Genomic DNA, 19,138 nt, shown 5'->3' on the forward strand with positions numbered 1-19,138 from the left:
GCAGGCAGGAGGGACCTGTGGCACTGAGCGGGCACCGGCCCTCTTGGTGTAGCATGGGTGGCGGTAATGGTGCTGGGCATCACCTTGCAGGGCTGCCTGTGCGAAGGGTTGTTCAGTTGGTGTAAACCAACCACCCCAATACTTCTCCAGTCTCTACCCCACCCCATGTTCACGTTCAGCCCCACTTCCACCCCCTGTGTTTGGGCCAGCTGCCCCCTGCCAATTGCACCGCGGCGGGGGGGCTGGGGAGGAGGCACGCGGTCGGCAGGGTGGGAGGAAGAAGATGCACGCGCGTTGCTTTGGCGCTGGCTCGCTCAGCTACATTTCATCACACGGAAAAACGAGACAACAAGAAGTTCCCCTCAGTTTGCTGAGGCAGCCCGGTGGGGGCTGGGGGGGCTCCAGCCCATGCTCATGGGCCCCAGGCCTGGCCCTGTACAACACTTGAGACCACTGGAACGGAGGCGTGCAGGGCTGGGTCTGAGGAAATAACACTGGATGCCACTTGGTGCCTGAAAACGGCACAGCCTGTGCCAAGGGTTTGGAGTCCTAAAAAGTCACAACAGAGCCAGAGGGGCCAGAGCGAGTCCCAGGGCTTTGGTGGGTGGTGGGACGCTGCAGGGCAGTCCCGAGCCCCTTTTGCCTGGAGAAACGCAGCGAGGAACCAGTATCCTGGCGCTGGGAAACCTGGGTGAGTCCCTCCACTAACGAAACGGCTGATCCTGGTGGGTAAGGGAGCATTTCCATGCTATGGGAGACGTCCCAGCGCTGGGCCAGCTGCTGTGCTGCAAACCTGCAGGAGCTGGGGTGTGGTGATTTCTCAGGTAATTTTAAGGACTTCCTCGAGCTGGAGCTCCTCTGTGGTAGAAAACCTGTGGCTGCTGCAGGGTCTGGGCCCTGAGCTGGGGGTTTGGTTGTACTCAGAAAGCTGACTGGGGGGTGCTGCTGGGGGGGGGCAAGTTGGGGTGTCCCCGTTAAATGAGCCTGCTACGCCAGGCTGGAGGCTGTGGTCCCCTCCTGGTCCCCAGCTCTGGGCTGGGTGCTGGCAGGTGGCCAGGAGCCTCCGGCTTCCCACTGGTTTCACCCTGGGGGCTGGTGGCAGCACACACACACACACACACACACACACACACACACACCCCGGTGCAGGGCTGACTGGGCTGGCTGTCCCAGGGCTGCGGTGACAGTACGGACAGCCCTGACCACAGCCCCGGCCCTCCTTCGGCTGGGTCTGGCTATTCACCACACACCCCGTGTGTAACCTGGGCCTCGCGCGGCCCAAGGACAGCTCCAGCGCAGCGCTCCACAGTCCCCCTCCAGCAGCTCCCCGGCAGCCTGCCTGCTCCCCACACTGCCATCGGCATGGCCGCCCTCCTCCGCGCCGCGCATGGCTGGTGCGTGGCTCCGTTGGCAGGCAGCTGCTCTCTGTCACCTTTTTGAGCACAACCACGGTACTGTCGGAGCGCACAGCAGCGCAGGCACAGCGCCTGGCAGACCCTTCTTTGCAGCGTTACGGGAAGATGCCAAATAACTGATTTCCCTGATGGATGCTGGCTGCAGCCCGGGACCACCCTGTAGCTAAGAGCCCCTCGGCTGCGGCCATGTGTGGGACTGTTCAGAGTGAGACTGTTGAACAACAGGCGGCTGTTACGGGCCTGTCCCCTGGCTGGTTTTGGTGCTGCGCCCTGGGCTTCATGCGATGCTCAGTGCCACAGCTGGAAGGAGTGACGATCTGGCTCTGCTGGCGACAGAGGATTTGCGTATATACACTGAGGTGAGCCTGTACAGGGGGTTTGCGCGCGCAGGTTGCACGTGCAGCTGGGTGGCACGGGTTACAAGCATGCAGGCAGCGATCGCTGGGCCTCCCACAGCACACGGGACAACAGCTCCTGGGGTAAGGTCAGTTGCCTGCTGCACGGCAGCCTGGCTCTGCTGGTGCTCCCGTGGTACGTGGTGGTGTGCGGGGACACGCTGGCACGGACACCTTTCTCTGTGCCTCGGCAGCAGGGAGCAGCGGAGACCGTGAGTGCCGGCTCAGCCAGGAAAGGCTTCTGCGGCAGCTCTGCGGAGGGATGCTGGCTGTGAAAGACGGGTGCGCCACGGGGCAGGGCCCCGACGTGCTTCGAGGCCATCAGGTGGTCAGAGATGTGGGCCAGGGCTGGCGAGGCTGGGCTGCTGGTGGAGCAGGGCTGGTATGGAGCATCTTGGAGCGCTTGACTGGAAGCAGATCGAGGGTCTGCCCATGGGAATGGGCCCAGCGGCTTCACAGCAGGACTGGGGAGCTGGAGCTCCTGGGGCTTATCCCAGCCTGGTGCCGCCGGGCTGTGTGAGAGGCGGTAAAACAGCTCCTCTGCTTCAGTTTCAACCCCGTAAGATGCCGCTTCAGGAGCGCCCCAAACTTGAAAGGTAGCGATGAGCTGGGAGTGTTCAAACTGGGCAACGGTCATGCTGCCCCACGTGTCCTGAGCCAGCCCCAGCTAGCACGCGGGGAACAGGGGTCAGCTGGCTGCCACCCGGTGGCCTTTGGGCTGTGCCCGTTTGGCTCGTGCTCTTTGGGGCTTTACAGAACACCTGGAAAGGGGTTATTTTAGCCAGCTGGAAGCATTGATCTCCAGGAAAGGATCAGTGCCACGGGAAGCCCAGGAACTGCAATCTGTTAGTTGACAGGTTCCTGGTCCAGCGCACCAGGTCCTGCACCGTGGCCCACAGCACCACTGTCCCATCCTCCCAGCTGCCAGTCTCTGTCCTCTGCTCCTCTCCCAGAGGCACTGCAGGCGCTCGGTGACACCAGCGGTCATTGGCGGTTTCTGCTGCCCAGTTTCCTTCTCTGACTGTCATCCGACTTGTGCACCCGGAAACACTCCTTCAAGTTCTGGGCTCGGATTTTGGGGTTCAGGATCTCCTCCCCCATAGAACTGGGGAACCAGCCCCTCTCCTGGTCGTGAAGACGCTCCCCAAATATCCAGCCTGAACAGAGACAGAGACAGGCATAAATGGGGAAGGCCTGGCCCTTGCTCCTGTACTGGGACGGTTGTGCTAGGAAGAGCCTGCGGAGCTGGCAGTGCTCTCTGGAAGCTGCTCAGAGCCCTGTGCTGGGGCGGACCCAGTTTGTCAGTCTAGCCAAGGAGGCCTGCTCGCCTGAGCAGCATTGTGTGTGGACAGCTGGCTCAAGGGTTGCCAGCAGAAAGCAGGCGTTGCTGCCACTGAGTGCCTTCCACTGCCTCTGATGCTACAGGAGCGATCCCCAGCAGATACCCAATGCGAGAGTCCACCAGCTGCAAGTGTGCACCACACACCAGGACCAGGTGGCTGCAAAGCATCATCAAGGTAAGAATAGCTCTGGGTTACATCTGGGGTGGCCATGCCAGCCCTGCCATGGCCGACAGCTAGTGCCAGGGTGGCTGTGTCAATGCTGCCACAGCTCAGGACAACCTGGATTTGCCAGGTGTTAGGAGGAAGCTGTAACTCCCTCCTCCTGCTGTGAGCCCCCTTGGCTGTGACGCTAATGCCAGGGTCTCTCCTTAGCCAGAGGGCTCCTCCTGGCTGCTCGGCAGCCGCCTGCCTAGAGCAATGCCCACGCTTCCACACGGACTCCCGGCCCATCCCCATCCCGTCCCCCGTACCATCATCTGTCTTGTCCAAGATGTTGAGGACGTCAGCCAGTTCTAAGGACAGCTCGTCTGGCTGCTGGGCCACGTATGGGTGGACACACTGGATCTGCGGGCAGTCTGCCAGGGAACAGGGCGAGAGTGAGGGCCAGGCCGGGAATGGAGCCCGCTGCACAGCACAGCTCGGGTGGGCGGAGCACCGCAGGCTCTGCAAATGGCCCCTCTGGCCTGGTAAGAAACCCTGCAGAGGCCAAGGGGTGCCCCAGGGACTGGGGGAGCATCTCTGTGGGCATGGGAGCCAGGTGCACATCACCACCACAGTGCCACCCGTGAGCAGCTTTGGTGGGAGGGAGAGTGCTGGTGCAGCCCAGCCCACGTTGGAGGGGAGCAAGGTCAGGGCCAGGCCCAGAGACAAGTGGGCATCAAAGGTGGAAACACAAAGGGAGCCCAGGGAGAGGGTTCAGCTTCAGCAGAGGCCCCAGGCCTGGGACTGGACTGAGCTCAGGGCAGAATAAGGCGCCCTGGGGTAGGGTGAAGAGCTCCTGACTCCCATGCTGTGTCTCTTACCAACAAGTCTGGATGTAAATGAAACAAACTTGGTTCTCCGGTTTGGGGCCAGTGAAATCATCCAGCGTTTCATTTCACTCCTGGATAGGGGACACAAACCAAGGCTGTGAGCACGAGACAGTCACAGGGACCCCAGCTCCCCTGCCAGCCAGCCCTGGGCTCCTAATTCCTTCTTTCACAGCCCTTTCCTGCCTGCCCTCCCCCCGCCCCCCCCCGCCCCCCCGGGTCCTGGGCTCACTAGTAATGCTGAGCCTCCCTCTTGCACACACTGGTTGGGATGTCACACATGCTGCAGGGCCACCAGGCTGGCTGCCCCCACAAGCAGCAGGATCTCCCTTGTGGGAGCAGCACAGCTTCAGAGAGGCAGCAGCAGGGTGGGGGGCCCGGCATTCTCTCAGCTCTAACCAGCAAAGGCAGCTCCTGGCTGGGCCGGGTCAATAGGAACAGTTTTTCCTGGAGAAAAGCAGTTAGAGGAACCATTTATTCCTGCAGCTGCTGTACGGGAACGCTTAAAGGGCAGAGCTGATTAATTCACTTGCAGACAAACATTGCAGCATACGAAGGGTACCGCTCACTTGGCAGAGGATGAGAGGAGAGACCCGTGTGAACACGTCACCAGATCCAGCAAGCTGTTAGGCAAAACCTGGGCCTGCAGCAAGAGGGTGAAGACTTCCCAGGTGCTGGAGAAGCCCCAGGCCTGGCGCTCCCTTGAGGGATCATGGAAATGGGGCAGCTCATCTTCACAGGCTCCAGCTCCTGCCTGGAGGACCAGCTGTGCTGCCAGCCCCGAGGGAGCCAGAGCCTTCCACCTTCTCAGACGGTAGTTTTAATGCCTGAACTTGACACACATCTAAAGCCACCAGAGTGTCTTCTGGGAGAAGAGAGGCCTAAAAGGGAGATGTGAAGGACAAGTGCTGGCAGGCTGATCTGCAGGGCTGAGAATACCTTGTGTTTCAAGGCTGACGTGTGAAGCTAAGGACCAGGGAAAGCAGCTGCAGGTCGAGTGCAGCCCCTCACACCACAAAGACGTGCAGGATGAGGGCCCTGTGCACTGAGGGGCTGGCACACAGGCATCAACCCAAGGCTCTTGCCATGCTTCTGTTTGCAGACTGGCCTTCCACGCAGCTCCTTGCAGGGCTATTTGGAGCTAGCCCCCAGCCCCCAGCTCCTCTCAAGCCTGCGAGGGGCCTGCCTGCGCTCCAGTCCTGCCCCTGAGACCAGCCACGGCTAAATGTACTGTCAGCTCCTGGCAGAGCCCACCCAGGGCAGAAGCTGCAAGCTGCCACCACGCAGGTCATCATTGCTATATGGGTTCAGAGCTAGGCAACGCTTGCAAGAGCTGTGGAACAGATGCAGCAGTCTCTGTTTGGCACCCACTTAGCTCTTCTAAGTCTTCAGTTTTCTAGTTTGTGCCAGTACTGCCCCAATCATCCCTGCAGCTCTGGAACAGTAGCCTTCAGCAGTTGCTACATCACATTTCAGCACACAAGAGCTGTTGGCAAGCCATGTGCTGGATCACACGCTCACTGTGGCCATCTAGAAGATGGGACAGGATGCAAAAGCACAGAACTGCAATTGCCTCCCCTGAGCTGAGGCAAACCCTGGCCTGGTTTATCATTCTCTGCACAGCAAAGTCTCACAGACGTCAAATGTGCGTTTGCCCTGCATAATGTGACTGACATCTCTATTTTCAGTACAGTAAAGCTGCAGTCACGTGGCTGGAGAGAAAGTGCAGTTGCTCGCTGTGCCGAGGGTTTGTCTTCCTGACGCTGGTGCTGCACTGCACTGGGGGGGTCAGGGTGCAGTCCCTGGGGCTGCAGCAGGACATGGTCCCCGCTGCGGCTGGTGTTCATTAAGGGATGTGGATGCTGAATGCTGGCCTACTAACAGCAAAGGAGCATCAAGCTGGGGGTGCATGTCATCCCTTGTAGCTGTTTAGCTAGTGGTATGTGTACACCTATGATAGCACAGATGCTGTGCCTAGAAAATGTGGGCCTGGTAAGGCTTGGGTCAATGAGAAAGGTGGGCCCCGAGCTCCGAAACAATCAGGTCTGTGTTAGTGCAACTGAATCATTTGCCCAGTCTGAGCTTGCTGGAGCCTGAAGTGAAAAATCAGTGAGCCAAAAAAACCTGTATCCAGGGAGACAAGGAGGCCCCGAGTAACAGAAGGGCTGTGCAAGATCGGCGTCAGCTGTGGAAGGCGCTGAGGAAGCGCCCTCTTCTCCCACCTTTGCCTACAAGCAGGAGCCACTTGGCTCCACAGGCCTGGTCAGGCAGTCGATCTTGGTGAGTGAGCCAGCTGAACTGCTGGAGCGTGCGCAGTGTACATCCTGCTTGCTTTTTCTTTCTGCATGTGCTGCAGGCTGTAAATCAGTTGAGCTCCTGTGCTGGGGCTGGTTTCTGACCTCTCTGTCCCAGAGTGCAAAGTGCCTGTCCATTCTTCACTCTGGATGCTACAAATACACCATACAGGAGAGAAATCTGCCTAGTTCACTAGTGCGTTTCCGTAGGAGAGGACAAAAGCGGCTTCGGGAGAGCAATGCTGGGCAGAGGGGCTTGTAGGGCCAGCCCAGCTGCAGCAGTGGGATCTCTGCCTGCCTGACCCTGGTAAGCCCGGAGAGCTGCTCCCCACGCAGACAAGGTGCTGCCCCTGCCTGGGTGTAGGGGGAGAGCCCAGCTGAGCACTGGTGGGGTGACTTGTACTCACTGGGATGATGCCTTCAGCATGTAGCTGGCCTCCCGGTCATCTGCATTCTCCAGCAGCCTCAAGATGAAGACGTTGGCCAAGCTCTGCCCCTGATCTTCTAACTCCTCTACCCGAAGAAGCCCCCGGGGAGCAGAGTCAAACACTTGATACTTGTCCCTGGGAGAGGTTAGAGAGGAGATTAGGAAAAACTGCAGTTATCCCAGGAGACTTCGGCTTCAGCCACCCAGAACTGTACGGAGGACACAGACCAGGAACCGCTGCACGGCAGGAGGAAAAAAGATGCCCTGCTGTGGGAAGGGATGAGCGGGTGGTTATGAAAACCCACTGCAAAGCAAGAAACCCTCGCCTTGCTCTGCCCTAGCCATCCCGCACGGCCTAGAACAAGCTCCTTGCTCTGTCTGAGCTCCCTGTGTACAAAATGCAGACAGTGCTCCCTCAAAGGGGACTGTGAGGCTTAATTCATTCCTATTTGTAAAATGCCTCTGTGTTTTCTGGACACAAGCTGCCACAGAAGCAAAATATTTCCAGGCATACAGACACTGCGGCGACATGTTTATTAGAAATGTTGGACAGGCAAGATGCTCCCTACCGGTGAGTCTAGTTAATGCTACAAAGAACACGCTGTTCTCTAGGACCCATCTGTGCTGCTGTATTTCACTAGTGTCTAGTTGCACAAGACCTAGTCCTAAGCACGATGACATTCTCCTCCTGAGGCAGGTTACACCATGTCAAATATAACCGCTAGCCTCAGGCCTAAATTTATACCCCTCCCTGCTGCGCAGATCTTTCCAGCCTGCTTTCTTACAAGTTCAACTGACTAAATCTGAGCTGTTCTTCAGGCAGCGATGACTCAAAAATCACTTCTTGACAGGAAGACAGACCTCCTGGGTCAGCCCACGAGCTGATGTCACTCATTGCCACTCTGCAGAAACTGGTTGATACATGCTCCTTACCCTCCTGGGCAATCTGGGCTGGAGACCTGTGCCACCCCTGAATAGTCAACTGTGCACAGAGGCAAGGTGACTGCCGAAGGAGGTGTACCAGTCAGGTCAGGATGCCCTCCCTGTGCCTGGGGGACAGGATGAGGGCACAGCATCACAGCTTGGATAAACCCAGGGGCAAACAGGACTCACGAAGTGCCCTGCGTACCAGCAGAATTTTGCACTCACCCAGGAATTTGCCGGCAAATTACTAGCAGATCATTGAAAAGGAACAAGTAGATTTCTCTGAAGAGTTTCTTGGTGCGAAGCGTTCGTGATGTCTTTGGACCATTCATTTGCTGCAGTTCCCCCTGCTTCAGCAGCCAGCGGGAGTGAGAGATGATGGGCACAGACTACAAGTGAGGAAAAGATGGCAAAGATGAGGAGAGCAGCAAAACCCCATGGGCTTATGCAGTCAAGATGCTGAAAACAAGAAGAGGTGCGAAAGGAAGGGTGGTGAGCTCCCATCACCACAGGCTGGACTGCAGAGGTTGGAGCAGGGCTTGCGCAGAGCGGGCAGTATGCTCTGCCACCCACGCTGCAGCCTCGCAAAGAGTGTAACAGAACTCAGACAGGGACACGGCAGGGGCCCAAGAATGAGCAAACACTCAAGGATGGCAATGCTGGAGTGCCAAGTGCTGGATTTAAACACCAGGCTACACCCTGCACAGCCTGATCTGTCTCTGGGAGACCCCATGTCTCATCACCTGGGCTGAGCCTTTCTGGCCGGGGAGACAGACTTTCAAAAACATGTATTTGGCCTTTTGGCTACAAAAAAACAGGTTAATCAGGTTCTCGCTGGTTGGGTCTGTCCCATCTGGGTGGAGATACTGTCCCATGCAGCCACAACAGCACTTCTGCTAGAGTTTTACCACACACTGTGTTAAAAACAAGCAGCCCAGGACAAAGCACATCTTATATTAGAACAGCATGCTTCCAGTCAAACGACTGAAATACGAGAAAACATCTGAGTAACTGCTACTCTTCCCACCTTCACTCCCTCACTGTGTTTGCCACATGCACGGTGGCACAATCCTTCTTTCTTTCCATACTCTTGCACTCTTTTTCACCGGAGAAGCCCTGCCTGCACCAGTGCCCAAGGTAGACCTGTTCCAGGGACGAACCAGCTCCTGCCTGTCATTATAGCCTCAGCTTTACAAGAGATGAAGGCAGCCTTGTAGCTACCCTGGTCTAGTGCTGTCCTGTGGACCGTGATCTAGCCCTGACACACTGGTAAAATGCTCTGGAAAAATCAAATTCTTGGTCGCCCAGTGTGGCTTTCCATACAAACGATCTCATTTTTTTTACTTTGGTTGTTCAGGTACATAAAAATGTTGCTGGGAAGCGAAATATGCTCCTTAAAGTTTGTGAAGCAGGCAGATCTGAGAAGCACCTCCAGAGCACTCAGTAAAATAATTGGCAACTTTATATTCAGCACTGGAATTTCATGGCATATATTAAAAGATCTGATCAGACACCCCTAAATACCGATTCAGTCATTCCCTGAGTGCAGTCAAAATAGATCATGAGCAGGTAATTAGAGAATGTACATAATGCATAAATGCAGGGATGAGTTAAAATGGTGGGACACACTTCATTTTGTTATTTTCCAGCTTTAAAGTGTTTTGCTTTGTAGCTTTCATCTTTCTTTAATGTCATTTGTAGTGTAAAATAATAGCTGAAAGCTGACCTACATTTTGAAGAGAGGTGAGAGGGAAGAGCCAGAACTGAGAGCTGGAGCAGGAGCCACCCACTGCACACAGGCGGTTTGAAGCCAGTGTGTCACATCTGCATACACACACGACACGCTGGCCTCAGTGCTGCCCCCGGTCTCTGCAGCGTGCATGCACAGAGGTCACCTGCACAGATGCAGTGCCTGCAGCAGCAGCATCTCCTTCAAAGGCTTTGGACCAGGCCATCACCGAACACTCACTAACAGGAATGCAACTAGGTTACTACTGCCATGTATGTGTGCACAACACTTGGATGCTGTTTGTTCTCTGTTTGCAATGGGTTACCAGCCTATGCATATACCTTGATCTTGAATTCCAGTTTCTTCTGGATGCTGATCATCTGCTCTGTTCGGCTCATCTTCCTGACACCTTCATTACATGCTTTCACCACCTGGGAAGAAAGAGAATAGAAAGATTTGTCTCTGCTACCTTAAGCAGGTAAGTGGCGATGGACAGCAAAGGCAGGCCTGACCATGACAGGGTAAGTGCCCTGCTGTAACGGGAATTGGCCAAGCTATTCTACCAGCACAGTATTCACATGACAAAGGGTGGGCGAGGGAGAAACAAACGCCCAGAAAACCCCACCAAAAAGCCCCCAAACACTTAGATGTTACAGCTGGAAGCTGACTATCACGGGGCATGTTAGATGGCTGCATTCATTACTGAACTTGACAGCATTAAGCAATACTCCTGCTTGCACAGCAAAGGGAACAGCTCATTTTCCAGATTCTGACACACCGCGTATCTCGTCTTGCTCATCCCCAACACTTGAAACAAGGTACATGTGCAGTATCATCTTCAAGAACAGAATGAAGCCAAAGATCTTAATTTCAAAGATGCAAATGCTGCGGTTCTGCCAAGCAGCACTAGATGCCAAGGTTATGAAATGTCCCAGGGAGAGAGACGTTCATCATACAGAGCCCAGTTGTGTTCTGAGCACAAACTTTCAACTGAAAAACCACAACCAATGTGCAGGTACTACCCTATTACAGGGACCTTAACCTAGATGCCACTGCCTGTTTCATAAGGAGCAACTCTCTGGAGAATTGGCTAGGTAGAAAAATTACGTTGGAGAACAAGCTCGACTTTGTGCTCTGTTTCTGCTACTCAGAATTCACCAGAACATCAGCAACTGAAACGGTGATCAGCTCTTACCTCTCAAATAGGATACCTCTAGAGAAAATAAGCACCAGATGACCTCTGTTGTGATGCTTGTACCTAGCTGGACATTAGGCATCTAAACTTAAACTCTTACAGATAAGTAACCATGCAAAGGGAGTTATGAAACTGATCAGGTGAGTTGCTGAGAGCTGAATATAAAAAGAGCATTCTTCCATCAGCAGTTACACTCACCTGCATACCACAGGAACAGCCTTCCTCAGGCTTTTGACCAATGTAAAAAAAAACAAACTGGCTACCAAATGCATCAAGAGTGATCCTGCAAATACTAACAACACAGAATATTCTTCATAGTTAAGGTCTCCATCTTTGTCCCTAGCGATCTACGAAGTGTACACTTCCTAGACTAGTTGAGGGCAAATCCAAGATCCTGTTTTGTTGTAGTATTTCAGTTGGAAGCTGCGAGCATATCCTCAGGCTAACGTTCTAGCACAGCTTTCAACTTCAAATACTTATACTGAACTGCAGCATTCAAGAGATGTTCCAAGCTGCTGACAGAGAAGGGTTCAAACACTGTCCCAGCCCACATAGCTGCAGCTACATCCAGACCATTCAGATACGTAGCCTGGAAGTAGGATTGCCCTGTCTGATCAGGTCAGGAACAGCCCAGATAGAAAATATCCCAGTGCCATCCTGGTGTCTTGTACACAGCAGTAACTAGCACAACTGAGCACCACACCTACCTACCAGCCTCAGGGAAGAGGGCTAAAAGCAGGCTTGAGCGTTAAGAAATTGTTACCCTATGTCAGAGGGAGAAGTGTGCTGTATTGGAGGAAACCTGACACCGTTGTATTCTACAGCCTATTGCAGCCCATTACATGTCTCAGTGGCATCCACCACCTTCGGTAGCTGCAAAAACAACTTATATTCTTGAAGGCCTCCAGGGAAAACGTTCTCTCTGCCCTTTCCTACAGCGGAATCATAAATATCTGTTGTTAGCAAAGGATTCCTCGTCACTGACATCTAAGTGCTGCTAGATTAGTCCATCTTTGAAAGTAAGGAAGACTTAAGGAGAAAAAAAAATTACTTTTGAAACAGTGACAAGATTCAAAAGGACAGCTCCAAGAGTGTATGTAATTTGTAGGTCTCTTTGCAGGGGGAAAATGAGCATGATGGTTTAATCTTAATGGCCTTCAGTTAGCTCATTCAAACTTACCGTTTCCAGTTCTTTATGTGCGTCCAGGGCAGTGGTTTCCCTGTCAGATTTCTCCTCCACTTTCTTCAAAATGTTCTGCAGGTGAAGAAAGGCTGTGTTAACTCTCATCCCAATCTGACAGCACAGGAAGGTCTTTGCTAACCTCCAAGTTATTTCCGGCCATCAGCCTAATTACGGGATAGGTGACAAGAGTACAGCGACTCTCACCTCTTAGTTCCTCTTTCTCATTAAAACTTGTTCCTATGTGACTTTGTATCTAAAAGAAATGTGGCAGGCAGACTCCTATTTTATAGAAATAAATGAATAAATAAAAATAGTTAGAGCTGGCACTAGCAGTGTTATTGGTAATCCCAGTGGGATAAAACCACATGGGACCGAGCAGGTTCCTCAGCCCTAGAAGCACCTCCTCCAGCAGTGTTTAGACAAGCTGGCAAAGCACAGGAGGAAGATGGCTGACAGTCTGGTCCAAGCCACCATGATGCAGGGTATTATACATGGAGCATTTCCATGTCCCACAGCTTTTCTGCACCGTGTATCTGTGAGTCAGCATCACAACCATCAGGCAGCTGGGTTAATGGAGCATTGCTACTCCTTCTAGCAGCTCAGTAAAGTTCCTCCTCAACTGTTTTGCTCAGTAAAAGCTGTCTGGAAAATTCAACACTAATTTGGGGATGGTCTACGCGTGACTGAAATATTTTTTCCATAGTTGTTGAGAATGTCTAACTGTGGAAAGGTTTCATCCAGCTCTAGGATTGATCATGGCTGTATCTAAGCCATCTCATTGACAACTGCTGGGAAGGAAAATTCCAGGAGTGATCCAGAAGACCTTCAGGAGAGAGGGAAGAGCAAAACTCTACCTGCACCAGCAGCTTGAGCCGAGTGATCCTTTGAAATGGCAGAATCAGGAAGGAAGAGAAGGACAGGCCTTTGCACTTGGGATCCAGCTCTAGCTGTGAGATCACTTCCCGGAAAGCTGGCTTGTCCTGGCTGAGAGGAAAGAGAGGGAAAGTGAGGGGTTTGAGTGCTACCCTGCCTGAGACTCTGGTATGTGGCTGGTGACCCAAAAGCAACTTGATCCCGGAGACAGCATCTGCCTGGCCTCTCCCAATAAGAGGGAAGAGGGGAGGAAGGGACTGAGTGCTTCTAGGTGTATTTTAGTTTAAATCTAGAACTATTTATAGTGTTGGGGGAGGGAAAAAATAGACTTTTAATGTACAAGCCATGGTAGTGTTCACATGTGTTAGCACATCTAGCTCAGCAGCATACACTGCGTGCGTAGGTGTGTGTGAATGGGGTGTGTGTCCAAGTAGATGAGTCAGAGGCATAATTACATATTTTTACACAGTTGGAACTCTCTGACAAGGTGAAATTCACAGTCGTAAGAACAAGACAAGCCACAAAACAGCTCAAACTTGGCTACTCCTGGCCGCTTAGCTGGAGAATGGAAATCAATAATCTGGCCTGAGAAGCGCAGAGGCCATGCCCAGGCCACCCCTGGTGGTGTTTGCAGCAGGTGAGGGCATTGCTGGGCCACAGCCACACAGAGCAGCCTCTGCCCCAGGAAGGGTCCTGAGGAAGACCTACACTACTGGAGTCCTGGCTAGCAGAAACTGTGCAGATGCAGAGATTGCTAACTGTGCAAAACCAGTCTTCACTGCGCGTGACTTGCAACACTCAGGAGAAGCCACTGTGTTTCTCCCTGCTGCAGCAGGTACTTGTGCGGTGGTGTGACTCACCAGAGCCACACACAACCTACGTGCTCAGGTACAGGCTCAGGACAGCCAAATGGGGGGAACTGTGACACACCTCAGGCTTCGAGTTCAGCCAAGTGCTGCAAAATTCTTGTGCTAGCTAGGAGCCTGTGGAAGGGAGTCTGTTCTTTCCAATTTGCTTTATATTCTCCCGCAGACGAAAAAAATGCTGGCCTCTAAATTCATATCTAGGAATACCTCCAACAGGTCCCTTTCAGGCTCAAGTAATCCAGCTCATTACTGCTTTGCTTCTGAGTGTTTAGCTAATGGCTCTAGACAAACTGTTTATATTCTGCAGCTATATTACTCACCTCTGACTGAAGGAAACCCTGTGGTACCCTCCTTTTGGAAAGAACAGTTGGCCAAGCTCAGAAGAGGCCCCTTAAAGTGGTGGGGTTTGCCTCAAAAGCTGGAGAGCAGCAAAAGGAAAGGATTAGGGCTCCTTACACTCCTGAACCAGCTGCTGCTACAGGAAGGAAGCACAGTGCAGCACGTGCAGTGGGCTGCCCTGAAAGAATCCAGGACATTGTAACTAAAGAAAAATCAGTTCTCCGGCTCAAAGACAAGCTTGTAGGGCACTCTTTGTTTTGAGCTGGCATAAGAAAATTCCTACTGGACCAAAAGACTTGCTAAACTTGGAAAATACTGGAAAAGTATTTTCCATTATATTCTCAGACCTAGGTAATGTCTGTGTGTGTAACATCAGTATGTGAAGAAAATAGCTTTTTTTTGGTTTGTTTTAAGAAAATTATGTTGTTTTGAAAGAAAACCTGATTCTGAACTTTGGAAAGGTCAAATGCCTGGCTGGGAAGTTTGGGAAAAACACTGGCTGTTCTTGTCATCACAGATCTGTATTACGTTCTTGGCCTTTCAATCTCTTGCCTCTACCTGCAGTTTAAAAATACGTGCGTTTCACAAGTGTGCATCCCTGTGTATGGCATGAGTATTTCCTACAGTTGGGAACTGCTGGCTCTGAACTTACTTGGTATGTTAACTGCATACTATGTCAACCCACCCCTACTATAAAACCTTTTAGTTATGTTTTCTTTTTATAGGTGCAGTGAAAAATCAGTGAAATGGGAAATTCTGTTTCCATCTAACCCTTTGTCATAAAGATCTAAATTACAGTTAAATCCATGGTCTACCAAATTTTGCAAAATAATTTAGCATCAAGCAATGGAACTCACAGAAGCTGCTTGTAAGCTCTCTCCTGGTAGGTCTGGTTGGAGACGTAGGTGATGTACACAGAGAAGTGATTAACTGTATGCTGGTAGACAATATCGCACACATCTGAGATCACAATATTCTCCTCCACTCGCTGCTCGAGGTCCAACAGGAAGCTAGATGAGAAACGCAGCACTCATATTAATTGTGACCTGTCTGTCCCAGGTAATTCCCGGGAGAAACCCTTGGGGTTCAAAGTACTGAATGTGTCCACAGGCTTTTTGAAAAGACAGTGGGTAACAGACTGCCCCTAGTCAGCTCCTCCATCCCTCTACAAATGAGGTTAGCTAAAGTGATGCCATTCAGCTGGACAAAAATCCAGCAGCAGTTGTCTTACCGCTCACTAACAGCCATGACATCCAGAACATTGGAGAAGAGGATGTGTGCCTCAGACTGGTGTAAGATCTTTTTCAGACGTTCGTTCTCCATGAAGTGAGATACCAGCAGATTCAGACTTTTGTAATAGGAGGCTTCGGAAGTAACCAGCTCAAACATGGCCTGGGGGAGAAACCCAAAGAAGGAAATCAGCAGGCACCTTCTACTTTTACAGCGAGGCACACGCAGCGTTAATGAGAACATCGGCGCTGCACACAATCATGGACCTTGCACCCACCCTCCAGGCCCAGAGTACAGAGAGAGGTAAGCCCACAATGGCACTTGCAGCATGTTACGCAGGGTAGTGACTTGAACAGGGAAGATTTCCTCCCTCAACCGTCAGCCCTGGATCCTTCTGTCTCTCTCCTAAGTTGTTTAACCAAATTTCCTTCCATTGAATCTCTCCAGCAGAATGATCTCTTTTTCTTATTATATCTAAGCAGTCTGGTTTTATGGAGGTGCACACATAAAAGCACTTAATGGGCTCCCTCCTTCCTTCCTAGTTGTCACTCAGTCTTGACCTGATGCTGCTCCAGGCACTGGCCCCCTCTATACCCTGACTTGTCACAGCCCTGCACTTTCACCTCCCTTTCAGGGAGCACCCTTGGTAGTACCCACACACCTTCCAACCCCTCGCTGGTCACGAGCGCACTGGCTTGTTGCTCTCCTCATTGTGGCTTATTGTCCTACACGAGAGGGTCTCCTTGTACCATCTACACTCTTGGTTTAGAAAGGCCATGGTGTAGAGGCCAGGATGTCCAGCACACTGCAGTCCCAGTGTGCAACGTGCTCCTTGGGGCAGAGACAGCACAAATACACAGCTGTGGTGCTCCTAGCCCGAGTGTCTTCCCCGGTCCAAAGGAAATACAGCTGTTACTGTCCAAGTGAGGCTTCCCTGGTCATCCCTGGCCATACGTTTTTCTGACCCAATTCATCAAGGATTGGGACAAGATACAGTAGTCCGTAACTACTACCATAAGTCACAAATAATCTCCAAATTTCAGCCCTTACTTATCCTGTTAGAAGAGAAACTCCGGAGCAAAGCCTGGCTTTCTCAGGCCAGTGATGTGGTCTGGCAAAGCAGAAAGACAAATTGGTGGTTTGGTTCAGAGCTAAAAAAACAGTTTAATGAGATAAGGATATAAAGCCTTCTGCCTAGAGCAGGTGACGCAGGGACACTCCCCTGTTACCACACAGAGCTCCGCCACTCTCCAGGCAAGTCTTTGTTGTCTTTGTTCAGAGGCAGATTAAAAAAGGTGATTATTGATGCAACTACTGAATCTGTTAGTTGAAGTAAGATTAACTGGTGATTCTCATGAGAGCTTCAACATGGTGAAAAATTATTAGATTCTTCAGACATCTCTTGATGAAGGTGCATCTTGGGCTCCTTGTCTTGGGGCTGGCCTGTGCTGCCTCTACTGAGAGAGGAATCTTTTGGTAGCTCAGTGAAAGTCTCGCTTCCTTGAACCTAAAGCTGCTTCAAGCCTTGAGCCCAAGCTCCCCTACTGCCCACAGCTCCTCTGCTGCACCCTGGTGAGGGTGGGAGCGGGCCAGGCAGTGCAGGTGCAAGTCCCTCAGCCCTGCCAGCTCTTGGAGGCTGCAAGGGCCCAGCTAGAGTCAAGGAGATCCAACGGAGCAGCAGATACATGCGGTATTTTTGTGCTGTGCATCTTGAAAAATATCTCCCAAATTAGCTGGGGTTCTTGTCTTGTGGCTTGGTTGTTCCTTTTTTTGGTTGTTGTTTGTGGGGTTTTTCTTGCTTGGTTGGTTTTTTAGGGTTTTTTTCTTCTTAAAGAAATTATTTTAAATTCCCTACTGATCAGTTTCTGGCCTTTTCCTGGAAATATCACTACGCATCACAGAAGAACCTGAGGTACAGAGACCTGGGTTATATTCCTGACACTGTGCTGCATTCTAAGATCTGGGAGGATTGGCACAGCAAGGAGGGACTGTTACTGAATTGGGAGCTGCTAAAATATCTGTTGAAGTGACGTTTCAGCTCTTTCCGGGGTTGGTAGCCTAGGAAATATTCCCAGTGGGCAGTTAAGTCAAACAGGTGGTCCTTTCCTGCAGCAGAGAAGGAGGCTGTGCCATAGCTGCCAGAAGGGAGACAGAGCAAAGGGTATGGGTAGAAATGAACATAGTTGGTCAGTGTTTGTGGAATAGCTGGCGTTTAAGGAATAAGAGGATGTTTCATTTTTATCAAGGCCAGATTCCCAATGAGAAAAGGGGAGGGCTATCAGCTTGGTTTCTCTCAACAGCCTTACCAGGGCACCTCGTGAACCTGAGAGAGAACCTCTCTTTCTCTCCCTGCATGACTGGCTAGATTCTACATGCACCTCTTACGGCTTTAACTGTACCTTTTCATTTGATACGTAAGAGAAATAGAAATAGGTAAAGATATAACAGAGAATAACACAGGACATGCTGGGACAGCCTGTCCCTTCCAGATACCCTGGAGATTGATACCACCAGTCATTTTGCATTGCAGCTTTCCAGACACTCCAAGTCAGGATTTTTTTTCCGCCAGGTTTGATTCCAGGATGGCCATGAGAGCCAAGAGCAAGACCTGTCTGACATTCTGCCACAGCCTTTAAACCCTCAGACAATTTGTTTCTTCCAGAAGGTTGCTTCCTGATCTGTAGAAGCCCCTCTGCCTATGTTTGGACAAATTAACTTGGGAAGGGGGGGAGGTTCAACATGACCTACATGAGCATGTGCAGAGTGCAAGCCACACCAAAGAAATAATGAAATCCATAGAGAAAATATCAATGCACAGAGTTTTGATTTAAAGGAAATGCTAGGAAAGTAAAGAACATCTCCATTGATCGGGACAAGCTTCTGGAAGTGTTCACAGCATGTGCGAGGCACAAGTTTCTTAACTTACTTTTAAGATCCAGCTGGTCCTCTGCAGACCCAAAGTACCTACTCCAAGCAGCCCACACTGCTGTTTCCTTTTGGGTAAGTATGATCTGCAAACCTCCTAAACTGGCACCAAACATCCAACCATGCGATGCAACGACAAGATCTCGGAGGAATAACTGAACTTTGCTAGCTCTACGCTGTCACTAGAAAGAAAGAGCACAAGCTTCTGGTCTCAATTGATGTAATACTATCTTCCTGAGTCTACAAATAGTCTGAAACTCTCTCTTGGAAACATGACCAACACTGTTGGTCTTCTGGGTCATTAACTTAATGAAATCTCACAGTCACGTAAAAGCTATACTAATTGTTTTCATTGCTTGTGTTTTGGCAGAGAGACTGAGAAAGGAAAAGTGAAACCTAAGGAAGAAGGAAATACAGAAGATAAAAAAAAGGAAAAAAATTAAGTGTCACTGAAGCCAAGAGTAAGTAATCCTACAGGGTAAATTCCTACTGGGACAACATGGTGTTTTATTGTATAGATTGGAAATACCTGTTCCCAATGGCCCTGCTCTTCATGTAAACCACCAGGTAAGAAGGGAGAATTCTGGTCTGGTCTAGGAGGGGGATCTTCTCTGATCCAATGCCACAGCATTGGCTGTGACCAGCTCTCAGACCTGGTTGCCTTCACAGGGTCAGTCTGACAGTCACCTGCTAGAAGTGTGGGAAGTCCAGCACGAGAGCTCTCTGGAGGTCTGAGATCTAATGTTTGCTCAAAAAAGGAAAGGAAATTAAATATTTTCTGGACATTTTGTGAAAAGGGAACAACAGAGAAAGGCTGCCTGACTGTCAAACATGCTCTTCCACAGCAAGTGCCACCAGTAAGCACAAGCAGGTTAAAGTCCCTCTTTTGTTTGAGCAAAGAATATTTTCAGAGCAGCAGCTCTCTGTTCTGAATTCACACCATGACACATGGTGCAGATTAGTCTGTCTCTG

The 19,138-nt window shown here is 51.3% G+C and overlaps 1 protein-coding gene across 1 annotated transcript in view; it reads right to left on the minus strand.

Annotated features, from left to right (window-relative positions):
- Positions 1 to 1,144: 1,144 nt before the first annotated feature.
- NGEF (neuronal guanine nucleotide exchange factor) overlaps positions 1,145 to 19,138 on the minus strand; it is a 51,800-nt gene continuing 33,806 nt past the window's right edge. The window contains exons 8-17 of the mRNA XM_055723218.1: positions 15,243 to 15,403; positions 14,869 to 15,021; positions 12,788 to 12,917; positions 11,931 to 12,005; positions 9,897 to 9,986; positions 8,052 to 8,215; positions 6,883 to 7,038; positions 4,176 to 4,255; positions 3,624 to 3,728; positions 1,145 to 2,967 (exon numbers count right to left, since the gene is read on the minus strand). Of these exons, the coding sequence (XP_055579193.1) occupies positions 2,795 to 2,967; positions 3,624 to 3,728; positions 4,176 to 4,255; positions 6,883 to 7,038; positions 8,052 to 8,215; positions 9,897 to 9,986; positions 11,931 to 12,005; positions 12,788 to 12,917; positions 14,869 to 15,021; positions 15,243 to 15,403 (1,287 nt within the window). The 3' untranslated portion in view covers positions 1,145 to 2,794. The remainder of the gene's footprint in view (positions 2,968 to 3,623; positions 3,729 to 4,175; positions 4,256 to 6,882; positions 7,039 to 8,051; positions 8,216 to 9,896; positions 9,987 to 11,930; positions 12,006 to 12,787; positions 12,918 to 14,868; positions 15,022 to 15,242; positions 15,404 to 19,138) is intronic.

Source organism: Falco cherrug, chromosome 11 (genome assembly GCF_023634085.1).
Source record: "Falco cherrug isolate bFalChe1 chromosome 11, bFalChe1.pri, whole genome shotgun sequence".
Taxonomy (NCBI): Eukaryota; Metazoa; Chordata; class Aves; order Falconiformes; family Falconidae; genus Falco; species Falco cherrug.